The sequence below is a fragment of the Cherax quadricarinatus genome, chromosome 82 (assembly GCF_038502225.1).
Source record: "Cherax quadricarinatus isolate ZL_2023a chromosome 82, ASM3850222v1, whole genome shotgun sequence".
NCBI lineage: Eukaryota > Metazoa > Arthropoda > Malacostraca > Decapoda > Parastacidae > Cherax > Cherax quadricarinatus.
The window spans coordinates 11,977,187-11,998,030 of record NC_091373.1 but is presented as its reverse complement, the minus strand read 5'-3'; the positions used below and the strand labels follow the sequence as shown (position 1 = coordinate 11,998,030).

At 37.1% G+C, this 20,844-nt stretch overlaps 1 protein-coding gene across 1 annotated transcript in view; it reads right to left on the bottom strand.

The window, feature by feature from the left end:
* Nucleotides 1–714: 714 nt before the first annotated feature.
* The window catches only part of LOC128702833 (mucin-2-like), a 657,321-nt gene continuing 637,191 nt past the window's right edge, over nucleotides 715–20,844 (bottom strand). The window contains exons 5-12 of the mRNA XM_053797257.2: nucleotides 18,982–19,103; nucleotides 18,299–18,454; nucleotides 13,775–14,769; nucleotides 12,997–13,483; nucleotides 12,643–12,779; nucleotides 10,755–10,859; nucleotides 6,701–6,885; nucleotides 715–6,242 (exon numbers count right to left, since the gene is read on the bottom strand). Coding sequence (XP_053653232.2) covers nucleotides 3,591–6,242; nucleotides 6,701–6,885; nucleotides 10,755–10,859; nucleotides 12,643–12,779; nucleotides 12,997–13,483; nucleotides 13,775–14,769; nucleotides 18,299–18,454; nucleotides 18,982–19,103 — 4,839 coding nt within the window. The 3' untranslated portion in view covers nucleotides 715–3,590. The remainder of the gene's footprint in view (nucleotides 6,243–6,700; nucleotides 6,886–10,754; nucleotides 10,860–12,642; nucleotides 12,780–12,996; nucleotides 13,484–13,774; nucleotides 14,770–18,298; nucleotides 18,455–18,981; nucleotides 19,104–20,844) is intronic.

The following is a 20,844-nucleotide window of genomic DNA, read 5'->3' as shown; positions in this document are numbered from 1 at the left end:
TCTAGCATCTGGAAAGTGGATAATGACCTGAAACCTGCAAACTGCTAGTCCACATAAAGGAACTGCCATCATGGGTACTTAAGGCAAAAATCTGCTGCTTCATTACCACCTACAACAGCTGTAACATCTTAGTTTGCTACAGTTGTAGGTAGTTGTGAGGCAAAAAGCTTCAGCTTTAAACATGTTGCTACATTACTATCTGCCACAATTGTAAGACACAAGCTGGCTATTTTAAAAATTTGACAACTCTTTTTAAACACCTGATCAGGCAAATACCCACCTTCATCAATTCATAAATAACCAAACCTTATGCTTTTTTAAAATGTAGATCTACATGAGTGACACTGGCATCAATGATGTACTGTAGATCTACATGAATGACACTTGCATCAGTGATATATGTACATGAATGACAATTGCATCAATGATGTATTGTAGATCTACACGAGTGACACCTGCATCATTATGTACTGTAGATCTACATGAGTGATACATCAATAATGTACTGTAGATCTACATGGGAGACAGTGAAAGGGATAAAATTTTACATTTACTGTATGTATTTTGTTATAGTACCTGAACGAATAAGCTCCTAACTAACTACAGGTACAGCAATTTATTTGTACGTATTGCCACACTCAGTAATATATTTATGAATACTTTGCTAATTTTAGATTTTCTTTATAAATTCAGGCACTTTAACGCATACAAGAGTAATAATAAAATATTTATTTTGTATCTATACTAGAAACACTGTAAATCAATGATATTCAAAACACAAGTTTGAAATTTTTCTCTTGGAAAAAAATACAATGGCATAACAAAGTGTTCAGTGTTTACTGAGAGGCAGGATAAAGGAATCAGGGATGAAGACAATGCAGAAATCATACAGTATATGCTACAATAAATATCATCACAAATGTAAAAAAAAAAAAGGCAGGAAAAAGTCATTTGTGCCAAGACATGGATATTTTAACTTTAGCTAAAAGTCTCAATAAGATTCATCTCTTATTTACAAAACTGTGAACTTGAATCTCATTGAAAAATTCAGACTTACTTGTAATCATACAGACTATCACATCACTGTGACAAGAATAGTGATTTGGATTTTTTATGATGCACACTAATTATTATTTTCACAGAGTGCTAAACCCACAGATCATTTAACATCAATAAGCACAAAATTTATCATACTATTGTCATTTATAGATCAAAATCACTAGTCTCTTCAGATCTAGAAGGAAAAAATAGGAATAAAAATATCAACCACAGCCATATCAGTAATGATTTTGATGTTTTAAATGGCTGTATGGAAAACTCATCTATCACTGCTTTGTTGAGTGTAAGCCTCTACTAACTAGCTGTATCATACAAATGAGTATGTATGAAGAAGGTCCTTGTATAATTTAATGACATAAGGAACGTTATAGTCGACAATATTCCTAGACGAAAGTTGGCATCATTGTGATTACAAAAAATGAGATGTACAAGTTAAGAAAGAAGCTCCATTAGTCCACAGCATCCGGAAGACAGGCATGTCCACAACCAGACTTATACTCATCCTCATTTAACTCTTTTGATGGCAATTAATATCAATGTGATTGTTCACCATTAAAGTTAGATGTTATGCATCATATATATACTATATAAAGTATTGCAAATTTGCATGTAAAACCAATTAATTGTTGACAAACATGGATATGACATTTGCTTGCATTCATACAATCAAAAAATTGAAATGGTAAATACAAAGAAAAATCACATACATGTACGGATGTCTTAGAGATCTACCCTATATAATAAGTTATATTAATCTACATCTGTCATACAATATGTCTCTAAGTTATTTTCAGTCAGAACATGATTAATCTATGTTTACTTAAATTATAAGGTATAATTTCCAGCTTATTTTTAATCACTACTGTAATATTTCTAATTATTCCCTTGCATGCATCGATCTATACTTTCAACCAATTTTGCTTTTAAATTCCTTGAAATTTATACAGCACTTTTTTCTACCTGCACACATGAAAGTTATTATCAAGAGAATATAGTGCCTTTCATATTGTTATATTTAACATACAATACAGTATATGTACTGAAAAATGTTATGACAAATACTGCTTATTTTCTACCTGTAATGCTTTATATTTGTAGGAATTTCAGTTTGTATATATTAAACAGTATAATAGCATCTTATAAAATCCTGTACTATGTATATTGTTTTTAACTGAATGAAATGTTTGAGGTGAGTGCTCATTAGGCAGCCTTTAATGAGCCTAAGCAAAAGTTAAATATGCAATTAGCAAATAAGAAACAGGAAACTTAATCTGGTTGTGGATACTGGTGTATAAATACGTATGAAAACACGAACCATTTGACTTGTGCTTCATTGTTAAACTGCAACAAGACAGTGAAAATCATATCCAACACTCAAAAATGTACAATTGTGTTGTGTATTGCATCTAGACCCAAAATAAAATTGAAAATATAAGATGAAATATAAAAATTGAAAAGATAAGAGGTAAACTACAGTAGTCTTAAGCCCTAATATAAGACGATCAACTGGTAAGGCTGTACATGGAAGTAGTTAAAGCTAGAAGATACAGTACTGTACTATAAGAACAAATGTCCAATAAAATAAGTCATTCATATAAATCTGGCACTATCATTTAAATGAAAATGTAAAAACAACTGAATTCACAACATCTGGATAATCTACATCCCTGCTATATTTACTGCCACCAACATATCTTGTTTGCTTCTGTTATGTAGTGTCTAGTTATATCAAAGCACTAATTACTCTTTTCGAGTCAGAATGAAAGTCATAAGGAAGTCTGAGTCCAAAAATTATACTGAAAAATTCTAGCTGCCTAGAAAAAAACACAAACAGCTCTGACGAGCCAGCATACTTAAAAATGTACAACTTTAGCTGTAAGTCGGCTTTTTCTAATCTGAAATTATCTCACTATTATTCCTTGAAGACATTAACAGCTACATTATTACAGATTTACAGAAATGGGCTTATATTTGTCATACTAATATGACTGAAGCAATGAAGCTATAAACACAACCTCCCTGACCAAATTGTCTATAACAGACATAACCCTCTGAGACTCCAAATTTCTTATAACTTATTGACTATTTTAGGAGTTCAGAGTACAGTGCTTGAAGTGAATAGGACATGGGATATAACTAATAACAGAAACAGAAATTGGAGAAAAATCTGAGTATTACACATCCAGCATACAGTAAGACATGATTTCATCATTAGAGTAAGTAAAAGTATTTTCTAAAAAAAAAAAAAAAAAAAAAAAAAAAAAACGGGATACATGATTCTCCCATTTGCAGTCTTGACCTACATCAATATTGTATCACAGAGATGGAAATTTTTACCATGTGGAATGTTATGTGCTTCTAGAATCTAGTGTAGGCAAATATTTTTGGCACGGAATATCATGATTAACAGGCATAATTCTCACATAACCCTAATAGTGATATTTATCAAGAATAAATAAACAAAATTATAATAATACAGACATGAATCGTAACATGCCATTAATACCCTTCTAGTCCATATGTGCTGGACTTTACAATGCTGCCGCTTCTGTTGTATTGTGATTGACAGACAAAGACACATCACTGGACATCGACACATTACTGGACATTGAGGCTTCGCTTGATGCTGAATGATTACTGAATGCTGATATATCAGTTGATACTGAAATAGATGTTGATGTTTCTGGGATGGATACAGAAGAATTAGTGTGTGTGGCAGTTGCTGCTTTATTTACATTTAATTCTGTTGTTGAAATATCAGCTAATTCTTCAGCTGCTGTTGTTGTTTCAAATACAATATCATTTTGAAACATTGAACTCAGGTCTGTAGATATTTCTGGATTATCTTGAAGTGAAAATTCAGTTATAGTGAGAGAACCATCCTCGAGATTTAATATGCTGGTGGAGATATCTTCTCTGATATTTTGGGGAGTTACTGCTTCAGTCTCTGGAGTGTATGTCTCTGTTATTAGTTCATACGAGGGCTCCACTGTCGTACTAGTGGATTCTCCGGCTTCAATAACTGTTTCTTCAGGCCGCATTAGTAAGGGATCTTCTGTTACCGTGGTGGTTTCTGGGACTGACTGTTCAGTAGCTTCTGAAAACTGTGTAATATTGCTTTCTTCACCAGTGATTTTAGTAACAGAAATATGATGCAGTGATTCAGTACTATTCCAGTTTTCATGTTTGGTGGTGGCATTACCTTCAGGTGCTACTAGAGTACTTTCAGTTGTTGATACTTCAGAAATTATGTTTGATGTAGTAATGTTTTCAGGTGTTACTGATTCAAAAGAAGTTATGTGAGAAACATTTACCACACTTGTTTCAGTTGTGATATTTACTGGCACTTCCAGTATGACAGACTCATTATGTGCTGCAGCAGGAGACAATGTTGGAGCTTCGGTGGTATTTTCTGTAGGTTTAGTAGTTTTGATACCAAGTGTAGTTGGTTTGTCATCACCACAAGTGACACTTGCCATATCTTCACATTTTTGGGTATTAACATCAAACATAGTTGCACCAGTGCATAGGAATTTCAGGTCAAGAACTTGTTTTTTGACAAACCCTGGGGAACAATAGTGAAACACCTGACAATTGGCTTCAGGATCAGGGTAAAACTGCTCCAACTTTTTATCTTTGCAGGTGAAATTAGTTTCAGGTAAGTTTTCTCTAGTGAAAGGCCCCTGTGGAGTGACAGAAGAAGGAGTTACTGATGTTGTTGAAGAGTTCACTGACACATCCACATCTTTTGAGGGCTTCACAGTTGATGTGGCATTAACAGAGTCTATAATACTTTCAGTAGTAGTGGCAACTGTTTCATTAGCAGAAACTGTGACATTTACTGTCTGACTTATTTTTGTACTTGTGTCCAAAGCTGTAGCTATGGTGGTTGCAGCAGTGGTTGTCACTACTTCATTAGGCTGAACACCTTCAGTAGTGGAAGAAAATGCTACACTTCCACTGGATTCTGTAACATTAGTACTTTCAGTTTCATTAACAGCCACAGGTGTACTTGAAGTAGATGAAGATACACTCACTTCAGGACTTGTTGATGGAGCTATTGTACTTTCAGTGAAATTTTGTACCACAGTACCATTTGTAATGGATGGTAAAGTTTGATTTTCAGTTGGATTTTGGAGAGGCAAAGAATCAGAATTAGAGACAGGTCCAGCTGCTGCTGGTTGCATTTCAAATGTGTTATTTTGTGAGTTATTTGGAAAAGCTGTTGGCTTCACTTCTGGTGGTGATGTGGAAATAACTTTGGAAACAGAATCAACTATTGCTGCTGTTGTAGATGGTGGTGGAAGAGGTGTGGTCACAGATACTGGCATCTGTGTTATTGCTGTTTCAAGTGCTGTTCCTGTTGGGGAAAGTTCTGTGTGCATATTGATCAGTGATTCAGGTACAATGGTTTTTGTAGTTGTAACAGTCACAGTTATAGGAATTATAGTAACTGTGGCTGTGGATGTTGTTTTAAAAATAGTATGTTCTGGGGATATTGTGACAGTTGATAATGTTGTGGGTATTGCTGGTTGAGTTGGACTAACAAATGAATCTGATGTGTCTTTTCTTCTACTAACAGTTACTGTTGGTAGAGCTGTTGGCGTTGAACCAATAGTTGTAGTAGTAATAGTAGGAACACTGAAGAAGCCTTGAGATGATTTATTTACAAAGATATCAACTGGCTGAACTTTGTCTTCAGCTTCATCTGAATTTCCAGATGTTACTACAGGAGTTTGAGTAATCATTTCTTGTACCTTGGTTGTATTACTAGTAAGTACTTGTTCTGCTACAGTGATATTAGATACATCTCTCTTTTTGCGATATACATAGCCATACCGCTGTACTGCCTCGGAACTAGAAAGAGGAACCATAGTATCGACATAAACTTTCTTTGGATAATGATCTTTTCCATCAGTTTGTAAGGCATACACTTCAATGAAAGTTGAATGTTGGGCATTTTCTAGGGTCCACTGTTGAAGTGCAGCAAGGTTAAAGAGAGCCCGGCGTGCACGTGCATCTTCTACCCCCGGTGTGATAACCAAATTGGCCAAGGGAGGCAGGGCTGCTCGGCGAAATCTGCGAGACTGAAAGAGAGCGGCGGCACGTCTTTTTCTGCCTGTAATGTTTTGACTGCTTCTCATTCCAAGAATTTCACCTAAAGTCTCCTTGGCACAGTTCACCTGTAAGGAATGATACAATTACTAGTGTTAAAAAAATAATTTGTATAATTAAAGTGGCAAGGTATAATTTAAGTTACAGCCTCTCTTCACTTAACGATGAAGTTGCATTGCTAAGACCACGTTGGTAAACAAATTCCTCGCTAAGTGAGGAGCATACGTACTATAAAGCTAGTGGGCTTGTGTTAACTATCTTTGATATTGCTTTAATGTCACTTTTGCACCATTTATAACATTTCTGGCATATTTTTAAATATTTATACAGTAGTCGACTGCACATTGTAATAAACAGAATAGAGGAAATCAGCTCTAATATACTACATTATTTAGGTAGGCATACTGGTCAGAGAGCCCGTTGTAAGTCCAAGTCGTCGGTAAACAAGTATATACGTTGCAAAGTGAGGAGAGGTTGTATTATACTGCATAAGAAATTCTTACAAAGATGGATGTGAATCACTAACTTTTTTAGCAAGTGCACAACGTTGCCGGAGCTGTGAGAAGAGGTATCCTTTCTTGCATGAGAGGCGCTTTTCCACTAATCTATTATCACTCAGAGCCTCACAGACTGTGAAGTCTTGGCAGCCAGTAGTAAGATCTGCCAGTGGTGTGCCTAGAGGACGACTGCGACACAGATCAATATTGCCATCTGTAAAATGAGTTTGCAGTTATTACAAATTCAGAAAAGAATGATGGCATGCTAAATGGCACACACTGAAATTACAGCATCAATGAATATCATAAATGTAGTAGAATCTAAAGGAATTTTTGTAGTTGAATCCAAAGAAGTTTTTATTTTACTCTATGTGATTCCACAAGGATTCATTCTGAGACCATCCTGCCAGCTTCTATTTTTCTTTCCTTTTTACCAATTTTGATATATCTTTAATGAGCTCTGAGAGTTTTTCTATTCCCGAAGCAAATCCTTGGACCAGACTCATCTAGTGCTTGCCTAGTAAACCAGGCTGTTGCTGCTGGTCCACTGACCCATATATTTATCACAGCCTGGTTGATCTGGCACTTTATACAGTATCACAGACAATATGGTAGGACTACAAATGAGGAAGGTGTGCTGAAATAGAGCAGTATTACTAAGAAACGAACTGCAATAAGGTTGGGTAGACCCAGGCTATAGAAAATTCACACATATGAGATTTCCCAGTAACCTTATGCAAAGAAAAAATTAGGAATTAAGCCAGAACAATACAGCAGGGCTACACTGGAATTACACACATGAATTATGTATAACATAGTGGGAATATGAGAGGTTTCCCAAAAAGATACCAGGTTCTGAAGAGAGTCTGTGGGCATGCAATTTAAAAATAATTCTTCTGAGAAAGGTACAGATTCTTCTGAAGATAATGATATTAAAAATGTGAAGTCTGATGGCAAACATAAACAACTACGCAGGTGCGAAGTTGGAGGTCAGAGCGCAATTTATGCATTGGTGATTTCACTCACTTTGAGTTCTAATTTTAGCTAATTCTGTTTCTCAGTTCAAGAAATTTCTTGCTATTTTGCTAGTATCCTTTCTGGTCTATTGACTGAGTGCAAGAAGGTGCCCATTCAATCATCAGAGCTAAACTATAAGTTGCCCAGAGGTCGGTAATGTGGCCAGTTTTACACAGAATTCAACAAATTTCAATCTTAAAACAGACCAAAATAAGCACTGTAGCATTCTAAAGAAACCTATCTTCTGTTCATTAATCACTTGCTCTCCATTTTGAATTCATCATCACACAAAATTCATCCCAAGCAATAAAATACAGTACAGTATAACATAGAAAGATGAATCAAGTGGAACTTCATAAAACAGAATGGAGGGGGAGGGGGGACTTGGGGAACTCTACCCTTCTTCTGGAAGATTGCCAAAAACTGAATATTTCTGCTACTTTGAGCCATATTTCAAAATACTTCTGGTCCTGAAACTGACCCAAAGCATCTCTAGTTCAGTAGTATGCCTTCCATTCCATGCCTCAAGAAACAACCAATAAAACCCAAGAAATCACCCTAGAAAATACTTCATAATCAGTATTTCAAAGCAAACACGAGTTCAGAGGTTTGCTTTTACCATAATGCACTGCATGGGGCATGTTTTTTTTAAATAAGGTACACACTCACTGTACAGACCCATTCTCTTATGTCTAGGCATAATCACAGCACATTTGAGGGCGCTGTGCTTAGAACAGATCTATGCAAATGACACTGGCGTCAATAATGTAGGATCTACATGAGAGACAGTGAAAGGGTTAATGGCAGCTTCCTATGTAAATTCTTACACAGTATTCTATTAGCCTGCTTTTGCCTAATAGTATATGAAACACTTTGTTTTAATTTAATAAAATATATAATACTACAGTGGTACAGTACCTCGAATTTCGAACAGCTCCCAACTTAAACAATTATGTAAGTATATTTTTGTAAGTGCTTTTGTAAGTGTATTTTTGGAGGTCTGAAAAGGACTAATCTAATTTACATAATTCCTTATGGGAACAAATTCGTTCAGTATCAGCACTCGAACAGCCTTTTGGAACGAAGTAAGTTCATAACTTGAGGTACTACTGTACTAATAAATTGATAAATGACACACATGCAACATCTGGGTATTTTTATTTGAAACCTGTTTCGCCCACACAGCCAACTTTATTAATCTAATACCGAGACATGAAAGTTTATATAACTGTAGCCACTTAAGTCTTTATACACAAGATGGGTATGGGGTGCATAATAAAGACATTGAACTAAACTCAGCTACAATTACATAAGCTCCTTTTCCATGTCTTGGCATTAGACTGACAAAGTCTGCTGGCATGCCAATTCTCAAATATAACTGATGCTGCACATGTCTTACTAATATTTTATCATATTATAACTATTACTTTATTTTTACTTCTCTTCAGGTAGGGGCGAACCTTTTTTCAGTGATCAAGATATTAAAATTGAAAAATTATGGAAAAAAATGTTTTCTTACTGAAAAATAGTGCAAAATTCTGGCAACATTTTGATGTAATCAGCTTGTTTCTATCATATTTCTAAGCATGTTTTTCATTAAATGTATTTTTTTCCCCTCCCAAAATTACGATTTTTATGATTATTTCATTGTAAACACTCTACATGGCAACTTGTGTGCTGGCTAGTGTGAGGAGTGCATACAGTAAGCCCATCAGTAGCCTGCAGGCTGTAGAGAAGATAGGAGGAGTGTAACACACTTAACGGTGGCGCACGACTTCCCTAGAGTTTCACACACACTAAAATAAAAAAATCTCAGTAATAACTTATTGACATTCTAATCCATTTTTTTCGTTAAATATTCATTGGATTGTCATGATTTTTGCAGACGTTATTGAGGAATGATGGTTCTACGAACACCCAGAGAAGATTTGCCATATTGTGAACAGCTTTTTGTTAATGATTTTTTCCTCCTCTAAGAAACAAAAACAAAAAAAAAAAACTAATTTCAACATTTTTTTTATGGAATCTACTGACATTATCGCTAAAATGCTCTGGGTCATTATTAACCCAGCCTTTATCTTTCATCTGATGTCAATTAGAGCATTGTACATCTTCCCAATTTAGTAAAATTGGGAAAGCCCCAGGGCCCATAAAATTGTGCAAAATATTTTTTTTTCTAACTTGAAGGCTAACAGTCAAAACAAACACAGCCTATATGTTTTTTAAGCTGATTAATCCACTGTCAAAATCCCATTGAAATCTCATCAAAAAAAAAAAAAAGTTGGTGATTAGGCTCGCCCCTCCCTTAAAACACTGGAGAGTCATAAACACTAACTTCCTAATATTTTTCAACTAATATTGTTAAAGCCCACATGCAAGTCATGTGCAGAAGTTGGAATTTGCAGAAAGTGTTTATCAAATTCAAATTTTTCACAAGTTCATACCATATTTAATATATTTTTTGGGGAAGCAAGAATTATTATTAATAATTTTATTTCTGGTATTATACCTGCCGAATGTTCATACAAAATATACCATCTCAAAAGTGAGATAAAAAAAAAACATTGTACCAGTCACAGATCTGTTGAAGGAAATTTTTTTTTCATTGAGTCCTATTTCCTTTAGAAAACAATACTTAATAAAATCTCTCAAGATATACAGTATGCAGTAATTGGAGACATTATATTTTAACCCAAATTTGTCTTTATTTACACCTGTTTCTAAATGCCAAAAGATGAAGTAATAAGTTACTAACTCTCAAGTTTACTTCTGCCTAAGCTACAACCATCATAATCAAGAGTGATGTATATGGATGCTGACACGAACACTTACGAACCATAGACAGCAGTGCCAATGTGGATGAACACTCTCAAGGCGGTATAACTGCACTCAGAGGCTTAATATATCATATGTATAACATATACAGATTATGATAAAGCTTTAATCTGTTTGCAGTATATATGACTTAAGAGATATTATTAGAAAATTAATTAATGGTAATACATATTTAAATTCAGTCCTACTTTGGTTTCCAGTTTTCTCTCTCAAACTTAGAGAGGCTTTTACCTGCACTGCGACGACCTCGTCGTCGGGAGAAGGTGAGGGGAGAGGAGGGGATACGAGGGAACTCAAACTCGTGTTCAGGGAATTGAGCTGCAAGTTCTACATTAACTGCAAGAAATAGGTATAACAGCTGAGAAAAGTAATGGGAAACTAGGTCTACAAAGCTAAGCTCTTGAGACAAGTGACAGAACACTACACAAATAACCCGCACATAAAAGGGAGAAGCTTACGACGACGTTTCGGTCCGACTTGGACCATTGACAGTGACTTTGTCAATGGTCCAAGTCGGACCGAAACGTCGTCGTAAGCTTCTCTCTTTTATGTGCGGGTTATTTGTGTATTGTTCCAGTCACGGTATTGTGCCTTTTTGTTATTTATTTAAGTGACAGAAACATCAAGATACAGTAGGCATTGAAATTAGTGGTACTGTGCCTTAAAAATGACACCATGCTCTAAAATTATACTTACATCTTCATTTCTTTGCCTACAGTTGTTTTGATTTAGTATGCATTATAAAATAAAAATATTTTTAAATATGAGAGATTTTACACTAAAAAGTTTTGCGATAGATTATATGCAGAGACAATTGCGTGAAAGTAATATTTAAAAATAAGACAAAAGAAACAATGCAGAAGGTTTGCTATTTTTCATTTATATTAGGAGGCATAAGCAAAAAATATAGGCAATGAAAGCTTGGATATCAGGTTGGAAGGACAGTGACTGGAGAAAGTGAATGTCAGATGATGGGTCTATGAAAGACAAGGTGAACCACAGAATAGATGACGGGGAAAATGTAGGTGGTGTTGAGGCATCTATAGAAAGAAAGAAGTTTATCTATGGAGGCAAAAAACAGGTAAATGTACCTGAGCATATTGGTACTATTAAAAGACGGATTTTAAATAGTACGGCGAGGAGGAGGAGGAGGCAATGAGTGATGTCACTATCTACAAGAAACGTGTGGGGTGGATACGTATTATGCAGAAAATTTGGAGTGCATTAATTATAAGATGATGAGCTGGGTAGAGATTGATGAGGTGATTTGGTCATTTAGAAAGGTTGGACCAGAATGGGATGACCTGGTGTATAAATTAGGGATAGAAAGGAATGGTAGGGAGCATTGGTTAGGGTATATAAATTGGGGGAAGGAAGAAGTGGTAGGGGTCAATCTAGGAAGTGTTGGAGAGAGAGAAGGGGGGTAAAAGAGGTTTCAAGTACTAGGGCCTTGAATATTTAGCAAGCTTCAGTGACCCCCATGGTAGAGTGTTAGATTGGAGGGGGAGGAGACAAATGGTTTTTATGGCTTCAAGAGCTGTTTAAGTGTGAACAGACAAACATTTATGAAGGGATTCAGGGAAACTGTTTAGCCAGACTTGAGTCTTGGAGGTGGGAAGTACAGTGCCTGCACTCTGAAGGAGGGGTGAGGATGTTGCAGTTCGGTTTCAGTTTCATGTTGTGATTTAGTAATTTCACATGTTTGTACCATGTGAAATTGTGTGATGGTTATTATTATTATTATTAAATTCAAGGTGGAGTGCTAAAGCCATAGGAGGTATTCAGTTTTGTTTCAAGGAAGAGGAGCATGTGTTCAATTCTTCGGATCAAGGGCCCCCTCACTAGCACCAAGGAACCTCCCATGAAGTTTGGTATCATAGAACTGTAAAAGGAACTGCTTGGTGACCATGTATCCTAAAACTTCTCATGAAATGAGAAAATTAAAATTAAACATTAAATGTTTAGTGTCTAACTCAGTGCAGAGCAGCACTGTGCTACTCTACCTACACTTATTCCACTTGGTATCAAGCAGACAACTTAAACTGTAAGTGTGGAATATTGGTAATGAAACATTCTGTATTTATGTAGAAATGTTTTAAGCATTGCTTTGGGTTCATACCTATATGTCTGACTGGCTCATTGAGATAGTAGAAAGAGGGGGCCTTGGCACAGTCAACAAGAGCAGCAGTTTGGCATGTGCGGCTCTTCTGGTCAAACAAAGTCCCAACGCCACACACAAACTTGTTGTCCTTGGTGCTAAAACATAAAAGAAAAACTTAGAGACTATTTTCACAAAGAAAATAATTAACCTGTAACTTATAACTTGTAATGTTCATTTTTTCTTTAATTTTCGACAACCTTTTATATCTATATATTTTTAATATAAAATTGTCAAACTTATAAAAAAGTTTATAGTATAGAGTATGGCCATGTATCACTTAGTACAAAGATGAATTTCGCATCATATACTAACCTTGCATCTGGTTCCACTGAGCAGATATGGAAAACAACACATCCTGTTTCTACATCAGCATACAATCCACCTATGATCTTGTCTTTGCAGGAGAAACTCGTTTCAGGAAACACAAACGGTGTTGGTGATGATGTAGTAATGAAGTCGGCAGTACTGGTGATGTCTGTCCTAGGTGTTGCCTCATCCCCGTCAATGACCCTGATGTGGCTGTCAGGGGGGAATTTGGCTGTCATGACTGTGCGTGGTACTGGAGTAGGGTCAGCTAGCTGCAAGGGAGTCTCTGAAACACTGTCACTTAAGAAGCTGGCATGATGCACATGACTACGTAAAGAAGAAACTGGTGCAGAAGTCTGAGGCACTGGCCTGCGTCTTGTCACTTTAGCATGGCTAGTTGGCCTTGAAACGCGAACCCTACCTCTCTGTCTAGATGTTACAGATGGGTCACTTTGCCTACCTATCACCTGAGGTTTAAATTGTCTATCACTAACTTGTTCAATCTGAAAATCTGTTGGTCTAATTCTTCGTACATTTGTTCTATCACTAACTTGATCAATCTGAAAATCTGTTGTTGGTCTAATTCTTCGTACATTTGCTCTATCACTAACTTGTTCAATCTGAAAATCTGTCGGTCTAATTCTTCGTGCATTTGTTCTATCACTAAATTGCTCAATCTGAAAATCTGTTGTTGGTCTAATTCTTCGTACATCTGTTCTATCACTAACTTGATCAATCTGAAAATCTGTTGTTGGTCTAATTGTTCGTATATTTGTTCTATCACTAAATTGCTCAATCTGAAAATCTGTTGTTGGTCTAATTCTTCGTACATTTGTTTGAGGCCTGATTTGTCTGACAGGTATTAGACTGTCATTTTGTAAATCTTGTAAAGAGTTGCTTTTCTGCCTGACTGCAGCCTGACCATGCTGTGGTCGTAAGGAACTATCTCTAACTCGTTGCCTAATTATCTGAGGCTGCTGATCATGAGGGTCTGATTGCCTAAACCTGTTTCGACCCCTCGAGGTAATGGTTCTTTGAAAATTGTCCATAGAAGTTACTGTGTGGTCTTGGTTATCAAGTCCGAAAGAAGTAGGAGCAGCGGCTGCAAGCAAAGTAAAATCTTCCTGTGTTAAAGAAGGTGAAAAGTTTCGAGCTCGAAATGTCAATTGTCTTTTCTGTCTATGAGGAGAAGATCCACCATTATTATTAGTGGCCCCAGCACCAGAAGTATCAAGATGGAATACAGAGAGTCTGGGAACATCCTCGAAGTTAGCGGGCGTCTGAACGGTGACCGGGGGGGGCGAGGTTGAACTGTGACCCTCTAATATCTTTGCAGCTAGTGCTGCGTTTTGAGCTTCAGCTGCGAGGCGGAGCAGGGAGGGCCGCAGATGGGGCGCAGGTAGGACAGAGTGGTCCACACCTTGCTGGAGGGAGATCTGTGCAAGGGGCGTCTGGATGCGGACGCGTGAAGAAGCAGACACAGAAGTAGACGTTCTGCTGACAGTAAAAGGCAGGGGTGGAAAGGAGTAGGCAGCTGTAACTGAGGAAGAGGTAGAGGTGGACATCCGAGTAGTAGAGGCAGTAACTCCGGGAGGGCTCACAGGAGGTAGTGGGGAACTAGTGGGTGCTGGCAGGGACGGGGGTTGGGAATGTGGAACAGGTGGGGGTGTAGCTTCCGAAGTATCAGGAGGGACTGTGGGAGGGTCAGGAGCCCCCATGAGGGCGACAGTGGGGTCCAGAACCTGCACTTTAGCGGCGCTGGGGTTGCCCTCCGAGTCTCTGGGGGAAGGAGGAAACGAGGCTAGGGGCAGACATGGAAAAAATTGAGAACCCAGAGTGACCCCAGAACGAAGTTACTAGGAAACGCTAAATACAAGCATTAGCATAAAATACTTAAAATGTTAAATGAGAGATATATGATAGCTAGTGGTGGATTACTATACAATAACTACGTATTTTTCCTAATACAAGTATACAGAAACACTATACAGTACAGTATTACGGTTCAAAGGTTTGCCACAAAATATATTTAAACATTATCAATGTTTCTATTTTGTTAAAAAAGAAAGTTACATGATGTGAATCAAGTTGTCGTAGTTTAACAAGTTTCCAGAAGTTTATTAAAATTTATAATCCCATGTGGGTTTAATAATTTTTGTGCACATACTAAAAATAATAATAATTCAGTTTATTCTGTATAGCAGAGTACACAAAGGACTTTTAATTAACTGAAGCTTGAAACTTATTATGAGAGTGAATTTTAGATTTATTTTCTTATATCAGTACTTCTTATTTACACTTTGAACTTGGATAACAAGTAATATATTCACAAGGTATGATGCTAGTAAATGTCTCTTGATCCATGGAACTGGAGCTACTCTTCTTTTGAATCAAACTTAAATACTTCTCGTTCCCCAGGTGCTGTGGGATCCCTCTGTGTTTAGTACTTCTCCGTGAATAATAATAATAATAATAATAATAATAATAATAATAATAATAATAATACTTTGGGAATGCCTGTCATTTCCTAACATAAGTCGTCCACCACTTGCAAAAATCACAAAAAGAAACAAGAGATAAACACTTGCACAGTAGTCTTGTTCAAATAACTGTAAAGTAAGGAACTCTACTATACTGAAAGAGATCAATGTAAGAGCGCAGTAAACACTGTCAATTACAAGCAGGAGAATAGTACAGTGAAGGTGTGAAAGTTCCTCAAGGGACAACTCGGGGTAACTTAAGAATTTTTGTCAGTGCCTGAATGCTTCATTTCATAATCATTGACACTGACAATAATGAATACATTTGACAATCTGTAAAATAATGTTTTACCGAAACTTCTTCAGGTAATAAGGTCAGAGGCATTTGTTGGTGGCAAGTCGAAAATTAACCCATAATGAGTGTCTTTTTCGTTATTAGCGAAACTTTCAGGTATGAGAACTATCGTAATTAACAATGATCAGATATTGAGGCTTCAGGCTACTGAAAATTAATTTGCTGTAACCCCTTCATTATCATCTTATATAGATACAGTATGTACAAGTGACAGAATCTAGAAGAAGCTTATTAAACTCCTATATTTTAATATAATAACAGAAGAACCTAGACAGCAGTACTAAATCAAGCTCTCTCTATATATATATATATTATTATATTAACATAATTTAAATGTAATCAAGATGCCAATATACATTCTATATCATTCATCTTAGCATATACGTACAACTCTGCTTAAAGTACAATTTGTTTTAGTGCTACATACGATGAAAAAGTTATGACAGAATTCAGGCAGTATACTTTCCATCTCCAGAAGTCTGGCTAACTGGGTTCCCTCAATCCCTTCATTCATATTCCAACAGCATATTAAATAAAAAAAAACTTAAGTCTTCGTTCACTCTGATCTAACATACTAACATGTGCTTGCTGGATGCTCAAGCCCCTACCTCAGAAAGCCTCCTGCCAACTCTTCTTCGAACATTCCTTTCACCTTCCTTCATCCACACAAAATTTATACATACTCTCCATTACCTTTTATATACTTTTGATGAGCTTCGAGAGTTAATCCTACTCCCAGAGCCCAGCCTTGGGCCTGGCTCGTCTGGTGCTTGTCTGGTCAAGCAGGCTGTTGCTGTTGGTGGCCCACTGACACACATACCCATCACATGTAGATTAAATAGTTCAGAGAACCGACAGGTTGATGTATTAGACACTCGTGTAACACTTGGGTATCTTTACTGAGGAAACTCTTCGCCGTCCAGTGGCTTCCTCAGTCCAATATACGTAAAATAGAATGGTTGAAGATCAGAATGAGTTTGAGGTAACGAGCGCATCAGCCTGGAGTCGATGTGATCAGTCCATCAATCTCTTCAAGAGTGATGGACTTGTTACCTCAAACTCCTGATCTGCAATTATTCCACTCAACACTGGACCGAGGAAGCCACTGGATGGAGAAACATTTCTACAATAAAGATACCCAAGTGTTACACAAGTGTCTAATTCATACCCATCACAGCCTAGTTGACCTTTGTTCCATTCTTTCTCAATGACCCAACCATCTCAACTTTTATTCTGCTCCTGAAAGTTTACCTTTTATACCACTATTTTTCTAATTACTTAATTTCTTATTCTCTAAATAAAATTCACACCACAGATTATTCTCAAACATATCATCATCACAGCCTCCAGCCTCGTCCTCCTCCTGTAATATTCAGAGACAAAGCCTCACACACATTAATATTTCAGTACCATTATATTCTGGTACATTCCTCTCTTTGCATCTACTAAATTTTTCTTCCCACAGATTTCTCGAAACGTTATGTACCTTCTTTCTTTTGTTATATAATTAATCTCTCCTTTCACAAACCCATCTGATGACATGATCCACTTCAAACATATCATGCCGAATAGGTAAAACTTACGATTTTGGCTTAAATAGCAACGATCTTCTTGTCGAATAAGACAAGCGAAAATTTGTGTCTACCTGGAGGGCAGTGGATCAGGGCCTGATCAATCAGGCTGTTACTGCTGGCCGCACGAACCACAGCCCTGCTGATCGAGCACCGACTTTAAGTATCTGTCCAGCTCCCTCTTGAAGGCAGCCAGGGACCTATTGGTAATTCCCCTTATGCATGTTAGGAGGCAGTTGAACAGTCTTGGGCCCTGGACACTTACGGTGTTTTCTCTTAGTGTACCAATGGCCCCCTACTTTTCATTGGGGGCACTTTGCACCGCCTGCCCAGTCTTTTACTTTCGTAGGGAGTGATTTTTGTGTGCAGATTCGGGACCAATTATTTCGCAAAAATCATTCTGAACCACTGTGTTTGTAAACTTATCTAAAATATATTTGGTTGGATTAAGCTAAATTAAATTGCGCTTGTTATAATAAGGTTAGGTAAGTTTTCTAAGGTTCTTTTGGTACAAAATTATTAATTTTTACATGAACATAAATGAAAAAAAAATATCTTTAAACGGATGGGGTCCACCTCTGGTGTAAATTGTGGGACCCATAGTCTCGGAGAAGTGGATAAAAAGGCTTCAAGGAAGAATATTTGGATTTCTTCCTGAAGCCGTGTTAGAAAGGACTTAATTTTAAATGAGTTCATGCTAATTGACTAATTTTATCTATTCGGCACGATACATATATATATAATCTAGTATATTCATACAGCAAGATATGTGTATTTATGTAGTATACGTGGAGGGTGCTCCAGGAGTCAACGCCCCGGAGGCCCGGTCCATGACCAGGCCTCGTACAATATATAAAAAATTAGTCTCACACCAGACATGAACGGTGTGTGATGGTACTCACGCCGTGGATGGGATGATGCCGGGACCGTAGAGATCATTGTTGAGATAGAAGAAGGACTCTGACTTGCTACAGTCTACCTCATCTGAACGTTCACACACACGAGTCTCCTGATCGAACACCGTTCCCACTAAGCATCGGAATGTGTAGTCGTGAATACTGCCTATAGAAAGTTAGTCAGTCAGGGTAAGAAATGAAGTTAATTCTTTAGCAACATTAGATATACTGCAAATACGTAGACACCTTTTATGTAACACACTAATATTTCCAGGTCTAACGTTTTTCTGTATTGTGTGTGTGTGTATACTCACCTAGTTGTGGTTGGAGGGGTCGATTCATAGCTCCTGGCCCCGCCTCTTCACTGGTCGCTACTGGGTCACTCTCCCTGAACCATGAGCTTTATCATACCTCTGCTTAAAGCTATGTATGGATCCTGCCTCCACTTCATCGCTTCCCAAACTATTCCACTTCCTGACTACTCTGTGACTGAAAAAATACTTCCTAACATCCCTGTGATTCATCTGTGTCTTCAACTTCCAACTGTGTCCCCTTGTTGCTGTGTCCCATCTCTGGAACATTGTGTGTGTGTGTGTGTGTGTGTGTGTGTGTGTGTGTGTGTGTGTGTGTGTGTGTTAAACAGCCCTGACCATTCTTTGTACATAATTTCAAATTATCTCTGTCAGCACTCGCCTTTCTCGTTGAGCGTGCACACATGAAACATCTGACAGCTGGTGTAGACATCTGCATAGTAACCACCGATCACTTTCCCAGCGCAGGAGAAATTAGTGACAGGAACGATCTCAAAGTCCTGTTAAAGAAGAATTTTAAATTCAACTTGTGAAGGAATGAAAAAAAAGAGATGAGTATGAAGAAGCCAAACAAACAACTGATATGATGTATAAAATATAAGTTGACGCGTAATAAATCAATAACAAACAAAACAAGCCTTTATTAAAACCATACCACGGGCGGGGATAGAACCCGCGATCAGAGAGTCTCAAACTCCAGACCGTCGTGTTAGCCACTGGACTAGCCAGTGGCTAACGCGACGGTCTGGAGTTTTGAGACTCTCTGATCGCGGGTTCTATCCCCACCCGTGGTATGGTTTGTTTGCAATCGTGTCATTACAATTTCGTGAGTCAAGTCTTTATTAAAATCACGTTTCGAATGCAAACACGAATTTCGCAAGATGTAAACTAAAAGTACCTTTTATACATTCTTAGATCAAGACTCACGAAATCGTAATAACACGATTACAAACATATCACGGACCGGGTAGAGTTTGAACCCAAGGCAAGTGAGTCTTAAAACGCACATGACCGCGAGATTAAAGCACTGGCCTGTGAGGTTCAGGACTCACCTGCCACAGGTTCAACCCCCACCCGTTCCGTGGTTCTTAGGTCAAACCTGTTTACCTACCCTCCCCAACGCTGTAGCGCTATTTTCGTATAATATAATCATAATACTTCTCCATAGGCAAGTGGAACAGAATTCTTCCTCCGTAAGCCATGCGTGTCGTAAGAGGCGACTAAAATGCCGGGAGCATTACTAAATGTAAAAAGAAATATTTTGTTTCTTATTTTTCGGGTTACCCTACCTTGGTGGGAGACGGCCGTTGTGTTAAAATAATAATAATAATAATAATAATAATAATAATAATAATAATAATAATAATAATAATAATAATAATAATAATAATAATAATAATAATAATAATAATACGCTGTTTACATTGTGAAGTGTAAACAGGGTCAAGTGTGTTATTATGGTGCTCATTTATAGTACTGAATGTACCATATAGACTGTGTTTTTGTGAATGCAATAACACTGGATTTGTGAAAATATTTAATTTCCCATTATAACACAAATCATGAGACTTGACTGTGATATCAAGGAGGATTTTATTTTTCTTGTGAATACAAGAATCACGGTAAAAATAGTATAAAATACCAACAAGCTGAAGATTAAGACACGTGCAACAACTGGATAACTTTGTTGATGAAACGTTTCGGCTACACAGTAGGCTTCCTCAGTCAAATACAGAGGCAGCAGGTGTAGTAGTGAAATGAAAATGATGTACTCAGTCCAACAACCTTGTGCAAATAGTATTTGAAGTGGTCAGTCCCTCAGCCTGGAGAAGAGTTCACCTCCATGGTGCAGTTTATTTGCTAAACACCACTTCTTCGTGGATGCATTATATATATATATATATATATATATATATATATATATATATATATATATATATATATATATATATATATATATATATATATATATATATATATATATATATACTGCTCGTGTAACGTATTCCAAATCAGAGAAGAATAAAATTAGTCCTGTAAATTGCCACAGCCATATCAGGGAGTGACATTTCCAGTGCTACTAGGGCACCTGACGTATATGATACTGATGGTTCAGTGGTTTAGGGCGTCTCGGAATTTTGAGGTGCTACTCGGGTGGCGAGTTAAAGTATCGGGGGGTTCGATTCCCGGCCAGTACAGTTTATCTGCTAAAAACCACTTGTTCGTTGATGCATTTATATA